Here is an 8795-nt window from a genome sequence, read left to right as displayed (position 1 = left end):
ATTCCCAAAGCACACAGAATGAGCCACACGATGAAGTTTTCTGTGTGGTGGGCTGATGCCTAAAAAGCATCTGAGGAGATAAACAGCAAGTTGGATCTTAGTTTCGTATTCCATGACCAAGAAACGAGTTGGAGGACAGCGGAAGTTAGTTTCTGTCTGTTAGAGGGACAAAGGCTACCCCACAGCTTTCCAAAAAAAAAAAAAAAAAAAAAAAAAACGAAAATAGGGGTGCATTTTATTTAAACAATGGGACAAACGTCAGAGAACATCCCCTGCAAATCCCCCACCCAAGAGCCCGCTGATGGGAAGCGGGGCTGCAGGACACTCTGCTGCAACGGCACCATGTCCAACTGCACAAAACCCCTCACCGCCAGGGCCGGGCACCAGCCTAGCCCCTCGCCTGCCTGCTTGCCTGAGAAGAGGCAGCCATGGAATCAGGGCAGGGGTGGCACAGGTAGAAAAGACGATGGAAACAACACCCATGAATCTATTCAGCATATCCTAGGAAGATAAAAACCATCACGAGGACCAGAAGCCAGCCCGGTCTTTTGTGGCCTCCTGGAGAAGCTGTGCTTGAGACCCGAGACTCTAGCTGGGATGGTTCCAGGGAGCAGGAGGGGTGCTGCTGAAAATAGGCCCTGAGGAAAGCATAGTGCCTGCAGAGGGACAGCCCCCAGCACCCTCCAGCAGGGCTCTAGACAGCTGAGCCCAATCCTGAGAGAGTCAAGAGAGATGGAATGCTCAAGAAAGGAGGTGTTTAAAAATTAAGAAAGAAAAGAAAGAAAAAAAAGAAAGGGTCTGCTCTGAGGCTGAGGTATTATAGATAGATGTGGGCCCAGAGAAACCGGGTCCCAGGGTACACACATGCTGGGCGTTTTTGTCCTGATGAACTAAGAACCGTACACACAATCTTCCTGGGAGCCAAAAGCAGTGTGCTGCAGGGCCAAGGAACCGACCAGCTCCAATGGGACTCCCGGAGCCTCGAAGGCAGCTCCTCTAACACCTCCCTTCCTCCCAAAGGGCTCCCGGCCCTAATGCCCCGCAGCCACCACACACCATCATCTTCCCATGTCAATACAGGAGCTCGTACAAGTCCACACATTTCAGCCCAAGATAGGTTATGTGGTCATAGAGCGTGTGGTTTTACTGTTCCACTCAACCCCCTGGTCCCTGGTGGCTCCTGCAAGTCCTGAGTGGGGCAAGTAGCAAAGGTGGCAGGAGAGCGCTTTCTCAGATGGAAGAACACAGGCAGCTCCTCAGGCACTTGGTCTGGGTGGAGGAGAGGCCAGGCTGCCCCAAGCCCCTGCTCAGGGCCTCAGCATCGGAACACCTTCACTCTGTTGTGCTCATCCAGGCCCAGCTGCAGGAGGCTCAAAGTAGCTGTTGGCTTGGGCGCTGAAGAGAAGAGATGTCTGGCCACATGGTGAAGGAAAACTGCAGTCACTGGGCATGGCCAGGGGCCACAAAGGGTCAAAGGCTGAACAGGACCCTCCTCAGCCCCTCAGGGCACAAGCACAGGGAACCAGGTAAAAGGATACAACTTGGGGTCATTCTTGATATGGTCCAGCCACCTCCGGTTCGCCTCAATTATGCCCTGAAAGGTGGTGCTGCCCACCTCAGGGACTTGGGAATGGGAGTGCTGTAGGAGCCGGAGCTGCTCACTGGGAGGGAAGAAGACAGCATGGGTGGGGAGACAGGAGGCATGGGGGATGGGAGTGCCAGAGGATGCACAGAGGCCATCACATCTATAGCCTCCTCCCTCTACCTCTCAGCTACCAGGGCAGTTTTTTCCAAGGCCTCTAGCAATTCAAAGCTTCAAAACAGCTGTCCCTCCAGAACAGTTCCCAAAAGGAAAGGCAGTAGATGCCCTCTGCCCCCTTGCTGGGTGCTACTGATACAAGGCTCTGGGCCCCCACATCTGCCTGCTCCCGCCAATCTCATCAGCAAAGCGCTCCCCTCTGTCAACTCAATCCTTGGCCGGTGTCAGCTCTCAAGTTGGCCAAAGGAATGGTAGGGAGTACTTCACAGTTAGGGGCCTAAGCGGGGGGATACATTTGGCAAGGAACAAAATGAATGGAAAATTAATAATCAGTTTAAATAATTGCCCGTCTGTCTCCTCTACAGGGTGTCCCTCACAGTCCAGATGTTGCTCAGCAGGACTTGGGGAAGAAGGGAGCCACAGGAAGCAAACAAGAGCTCAAGGGCAAAGACAAAGGCCAGACCTCCAGGGTTGGTGGGGCTAGAGGGAGGGGTGGGGGCAGGGTCTGACCAGGGGCTGTCTCCTCCCCACAGGGGGTTGGCGGGGTAAGGCCAGCCCTTCCCCACTGGGACCTTGGCTGCAAAGGGCACCTCAGACCCAGGCAAGTGGCGACAGCTCTGCGAACTAGAGCCCTGCCTGATTTCTTGAGGTAAGATCAGGAGGTCTGCTCCCCTTAGAGGTCCACTGGCCCAGGGAAGCGCAGTGAGCAGCTCGACTGAGGTTCCACCCCAACCACTCCCAGGGAGGCTCACCTGGCAGACACGTAACCCAACCTGTTCTCCAGCGGGCCAGGGCTATTGCTGAGCAGCGGGATGCCAGCTGGAAGAGCATGGGGACACAGCTCAGAAATGGGCTGCAGCCACCACCCTGCCCACCAGCACCTCTTGCCTCCCCAGAATAAACAACAAAAGGAAAAGGTTCGGTGGCTGGAGGCCAGAGATAGATGAGACACAGGAATGGTCCTACTTATTTTTAAAACTTAATCTACTTTTCAATTTGGGTTAGGGCAGAAAGAAGATATTTCGTTTTCCCTCAAATGCCTGTGTTTTACAGCTTTTCATAATCCTCAGCAGGGCTGAGACCAGCAGACGCCACCTGGCTCGGAAGCAAGAATTGGCCACACAGCCAAGAGGTTCCAAGCAGAATCCTGGAGTCATAGAGACATGGAGTCACAATTGAGTTTGTTACTCACTTACTGGGTACTCTGGAACATACTACTTAACCTCTCTGAAACTCAGTTTCCCCATCTACAAAATCGGGATAAATAATTACTACCTCAGAGAATTATTACAAGAACTAAATGAAAAAATATATGTAAACTGCTTGGCCCATGATGTATTGTACAAGATGGTAGCTATTAAGATAATGACAACATGATCTTTTAGGTTCTGCTGAGCTCCAGAATCCATAATAAAGGCCCCCAGTCAGCCAGGTTCCATCTAAACCATCCTGACCTATAGAACTTCTGGCTGCAGGGCCACCCGAAATGTCTCCTTCCCCAGGGACCCACAGGTGGAGTCAATGGAGCAATGGACTACGGCAACGTTGGGGCCAGAGAGGTAGGGCAAAGGGATGCAGAAGAGGAAAAAAGGAGCAGAAGAAAGAGGGTAGAAGAAAAGAAGGAAGGGGAGGAGGAGGCATGTGGGAAGGCTCCACCCAGAGTGCGGCTTACATGGAAAATACTTGCGCCACTTCTCCAACAGGAAGTCATCCACTGTTTGAGCCACAGAGGAGGTTATCCTGGGACCCTGCCCTGAACCCCAGGCCCACTGGGTGGATGTGGGTGTAGTGGATGATGAGGCTGAGAACCTGGCCAGGGAGCCATAGCAGGTGGTGGTGGGGGTGCTCTTGGAGGCCCGGGGAGGGAGGTGGGCTGGCATTGAGGTGAGGAGCGGTGGCAGCGACTGAGAGTTGAGGCTGTCCAGGATGCTAAGCACGCTGCTCAGCTGGCTGCTGATCTGCCGGAGGGAGTGGCTCAACCCATAGATATTGCGGAAGGTGAGACTGGGAGTTGAGGCAACTGAAAGAAAAGAGGTGGGTGGTGGCAAAGGACTCAAGCTCAGGACCCCGGACCATCTCCAGTCATAGCTGGCAGGGCAGCACCCTACTGGCCACCCCTCCCTGCTTCTCCAGACAACAGCCCCTCAGCCTTATGAGTGGGTCAGGGAATGGCACAGCTTCTGTGTTTCAGATAGTGCAGGTAAGAAGCTGGCCATGAGAAACAGGTTTCCAGGGCAAGGCCCTGGGTGAGGGGCCCAGGACCCCAGAGAGAAGGATGGGGAGAGGGCTCTTCTGTCACATGCAGGCCAGAGCAGCTGAGAGAGAATACCCTCCCCAGGAGGCCCTGGGCAGGGCCAGGGGCCACACTGCAGAGTGCTCTGCAGCATTCAGAAAGCTTCCCTGACCTTTCAGCCCCATGTGCTGGCAAACCTAGATGTCCTGGCTCCTTCCCAACATTGACTGAGCATCTAGTCCAGACACCAGCTCACAGAGGCCTCTCTCTGCAGGGCTGAGGGAAGGAGGCTTTCTTCCATTTCAAAAGTTCCTCCCATTCCATGGATACCATGGTCCTCACCCCATGTCTCCCTGACTCACTCCTCTGCTGCCCACACCACTCACTGTGAGGCAGGGAACAAGATTCGGAACTTTCACTGCTCAGGCTGTCCATGTCACTGAGGTCAAAGGTTACCGTCTTCTTGGTGGGGGCTCCTCCCAGACTGCCCTCATCTGAGGCCTGCTGGGTAGAGGCAGCAGTTATGACCAACCCCTACCACGTGCTTTCCACCCTTCCTCTTTCCTTCCTAGAAGTGGCTAGGACACTGAGCTACGTTCCTCTGTATGTTTTGTCTCTAAGCTGGTTTTCTTATGCAAACCTGTGAAACACGGCCATCTCCACTTGTTCTCCTAGCAACACTGTTGCTATGAATTCAAGGCAGCATATAGGCTGTTACCCTTGTGATGTGTGGGGACTGAGGACTTGGTGAGTAGACTCTTCTGGAGCTCAGAGTTCCACCAGACACCATGGGGGAGGCAAATCACACAGGCTGCCTCACAGCAGGGTAGGAGGGAAACAAGGCTAAACATATGACCCAAATGCCTGAGACATAGGCAACAGTGCCATCAGGACCACACAGACCCACACCTCCCTTCCCAGTAAGCTCTCCCTGCAGTGTGACTCCAGCTAAGCCTCCCCTTGCTACATCTAAGCCTCAGACATCCAGCAGAAAGTCCACAAGGTCCCAAGGCAGGTAGGAAAACCTCTCATGTGTGTCCATTCCTGACACCCTAGTCACCCTAGTCATACCTCTCCTTAGTGACCAGGACAGGGTAAGGGCTAGGCCCTCTTCTCAGGCACCTTTAGCAAGAGGTTCCAGGTACACTCAGGACCGTTTAGCACAGGTATCCAAACCCACAGGTGTCTTCAACAAACTCAGAACTGAAGCCACTGCCACTGTCATCAGCCAGCAGACAAACCTACTGCCCAATCCTGGCCCCTAGAGGCCCAACTCCCCCTGATGTAGGACCAAAGAACCCAACCCAATCCCAAGAACAGAAGAGGAAGGCCAGGGCCACACTGGGCTATGTGGCCATGGGGCTGCACCTCTTCCCAAAGAGAAGACTCCAGCTGATTCAGCTTCTCCTCTTTCTTCTTCAGTAGGTTGTGGCCTTTCCGCACGGCCGTCTTCATCTCATCCAGGCGCCTGGTCTCCTGCAGCCAAGGAGAAAATAGGAGAAATAACTACCCACACAGACGCTGGAGTTCCAACCCTGCCATTTGCTGACTGGGTGATCTTGAACAAATTACTATAGTCTGGTTTCTCATCTGGAAAAGAGAACTGTGACTTTTCACAGTCATGAGAATTACAAAAAAGACAGTATGTTACATGCTTAACACCATGCCCACACCTTAAAAACTCTCTAATGGTTACTGTTAACTAAATGGTTATTATTATGATTATTGTTTTTACAGATGAAGTCTCACTGTCACCCAGGCTGGAGTGCAGTGGCATGATCACAGCTCAATGCAGCCTCAACTGCCTGGGCTCCAGCAATCCTCCCACCTCAGCCTCCTAGTAGCTGGGACTACAGGTGTGTGCCACCACACCTAGCTAATGATTATTATTATTTTCTCTTTTTTGTAGAGACAAAGTCTTGCTATGCTGGCAAGGCTGGCCTCAAACTCAAGTGATCCTCCAGCCTCAGCCTCCCAAAACACTGGGATTACAGGTGTGAGCCACCACATCAGCCACAAATGGTTATGATTATCACTGCTCCAATTATCATTACTCTCATCATCACCACCACCATGATTGAGGGGAGTTACGCAGAGCAATGACAGAGCCTGGGGCAGCATGTATACAACCCTGGGAAGCTGCCCCTCATCTGTTCCGGCCCCTGGCTCTCTGCTGACCCCAAGCGAGGCACAGGGGACATCAGGGCCTGAGCCCCTTACCAGTCCTGAGCACCATCAGATTTCTAAGGGCCTAGGTGATCCAAGAGAGCTCACTCTGCCAGGACCCTCAACTGGTCAAAGATCTCTAATCCCAACTAATAATAATAATGAAGTATCTGCCTTCTCATTGCAAATTAGGCTATCAGAGAAGCAGGGGCAGGTAAGTAACTCAAAGCCATTGGCTAAATGTGTTCAAAAGACTTCCATGCATGAATGAAGTCTTTAGTGTGACAGGAGGGAAAGGCAAAGCACTGGGTTTGAAAGTACTAAACCTAAGTCATACTCTTCACCAGGAAAATGGGACTATTACTACTGCCTTGTACATTATAAACATTTATTGATATGGTTTGGCTCTGTGTCCCCACCCAAATCTCATCTTGACTTGTACTCCCATAATTCCCATGCATTGGGAGGGACCTGGTGGGAGATAATTTGAATCATGGGGACCATTTCCCCTATACTGTTCTCATATAGTGCATAAGTCTCACAAGATCTGATGGGTTTATCAGGGGTTTCCAATTTGCTTCTTCCTCATTTTTACTTGCTACCACCATGTAAGAAGTGCCTTTTGCCTCCTGCCATGATTCTGAGGCTTCCCCAGAATCAGTTCCCCAGTGGAACTATAAGTCAAATTAAACCTCCTTTTCTTCCCAGTTTCAGGCATGCCTTTATCCACAGCATGAAAAGGGACTAATACAGTAAATTGGTACCGGGGGTGGGGTGTTACTGAAAAGATACCCAAAAATGTGGAAGCAACTTTGGAACTGGGTAAGAGGTAGAGGCTGGAATAGTTTGGTGGGCTCAGAAGAAGACAGGAAAATGTGGGAAAGTTTGGAACCTCCAAGAGACTTGTTGCATGGCTTTGACAAAAATGCTGACAGTGATGTGAACAATAAGGTCCAGGCAGAGGTGGTCTCAGATGGAGATGAGGACCTTGTTGGGAATTGGAGCAAAAGTGACTCGTTATGTTTTAGCAAAGAGACTGGCAGCATTTTGCCACTGCCCTAGAGATCTGTGGATCTTTGAACTTGAGATAGATGATTTAGGGTATCTGGCAGAAGAAACTTCTAAGCAGCAAAGTACTCAAATGGTGACTTGGATGCTGTTAAAAGCATTCCACTTTAAAAGAGAAAGAGTATAAAAGTTCAGAAAATTTGTAGCCTGATGATGCAGTAGAAAAGAAAAACCCTGGAGTGGCTGGCAAGATGGCCAAATAGAAACAGCTCTGGTCTGCAGCTCCCAGCGAGATCAATGCAGAAAGCAGGTGATTTCTGCATTTCCAACTAAGGTACCCAGCTCATCTCACTGGGACTGGTAGACAGTGGGTGCAGTCCATGGAGGATGAGCTGAAGCAGAGTGGGGTGTTGCTTCACCTGGGAAGCGCAAGGGGTCAGGGAACTCCCTCCTCTAGCCAAGGGAAGCCATGAGGGACCATGCCATGAGGGGCAGTGCATTCTGGCCCCAACACTATGCTTTTCCCACAGTCTTCATAACCCACAGACCAGAAGATTCCCTCGGATGCCTATGCCACCAGGGCCCTGGGTTTTAAGCACAAAACTGAGCAGCTACTTGGGCAGACACCGAACTAACAGCAGGAGTTTTTTTTCATACCCCAGTGGCACCTGGAATGCCAACAAGACAGAACCATTCACCCCCCTGAAAAGGGGGCTGATGTCAGAAAGCTAAGTGGTCTTGCTCAGCAGATCCCACCCCCATGAAGCCCAGCAAGTAAAGATCCACTGGCTTGAAATTCTCACTACCAGCACAGCAGTCTGAAGTTGACCTGGGACTTGAGCTTGGTAGGAGGAGGGGCATCTGCCATTACTGAGGCTTGAATAGGCAGTTTTCCCCTCACAGTGTAAACAAAGCTGCCCTCGAAGTTCGAAGTGGGCAGAGCCTACTGCAGTGCCGCAAGGCCACTGTAGCCAGACTGCCTCTCTGGATTCCCCCTCTCTGGGCAGGGCATCTCTGAAAGAAAGGCAGCAGCCCCAGTCAGGGGCTTATAGATAAAACTCCCATCTCCCTGGGACAGAGCACCTGGGGGAAGGGGCGGCTGTGGGCACAGCTTCAGCAGACTTAAATGTTCCTGCCTGCCGATTCTGAAGAGAGCAGAGGATGTCCCAGCACAACACTTGAGCTCTGCTAAGGGACAGACTGCTTCCTCAAGTGGGTCCCTGAACCCCGTGCCTTTTGACTGGAGACACCTCTCAGCAGGGGTCAACAAGACACCTCATATAGGAAAGCTCCGGCTGGCCTCTGGCAGGTGCCCCTCTGGGATGAGGCTTCCAGAGGAAGGAATAAGCAGCAATCTTTGCTATTCTGCAGCCTCTGCTGCTGATATCCAGGAAAACAGGGTCTGGAGTGGACCTCCAGCAAACTCCAGCAGACCTGCAGCAGAGGGACCTGTTAGGATGAAAACTAACAAACAGAAAGGAATAGGACCAACATCACCAACCAAAAGGACATCCACACAGAAACCCCACCTGAAGGTCACCAACATCAAAAACCATAAAGATGAGGAAAAACTAGAACAAAAAGGCTGAAAATTCCAAAAACTAGAATGCCTCTTCTCCTCCAAAGGAT

The 8795-nt window shown here is 51.6% G+C and overlaps 1 protein-coding gene across 23 annotated transcripts in view; it reads right to left on the bottom strand.

The window, feature by feature from the left end:
• Positions 1-206: 206 nt before the first annotated feature.
• CEP164 (centrosomal protein 164) overlaps positions 207-8795 on the bottom strand; it is a 91317-nt gene continuing 82728 nt past the window's right edge. For 22 of the 23 annotated variants that reach the window (XM_037736663.1, XM_037736670.1, XM_037736661.1 and 19 more), the window contains 6 exons: positions 5361-5468; positions 4379-4493; positions 3432-3779; positions 2512-2578; positions 1539-1661; positions 207-1412 (listed from right to left, as the gene is read on the bottom strand). In XM_037736663.1, the coding sequence (XP_037592591.1) occupies positions 1316-1412; positions 1539-1661; positions 2512-2578; positions 3432-3779; positions 4379-4493; positions 5361-5468 (858 nt within the window). In that variant the 3' untranslated portion in view covers positions 207-1315. Of the gene's footprint in view, positions 1417-1538; positions 1662-2511; positions 2579-3431; positions 3780-4378; positions 4494-5360; positions 5469-8795 lie in introns of all 23 variants that reach the window. The other variant, XM_037736667.1, reaches the window with a different exon arrangement.

Source organism: Cebus imitator, unplaced genomic scaffold (genome assembly GCF_001604975.1).
Source record: "Cebus imitator isolate Cc_AM_T3 unplaced genomic scaffold, Cebus_imitator-1.0 Scaffold28, whole genome shotgun sequence".
Lineage (NCBI taxonomy): Eukaryota > Metazoa > Chordata > Mammalia > Primates > Cebidae > Cebus > Cebus imitator.
This window is presented reverse-complemented; position numbering and strand designations above follow the sequence as displayed.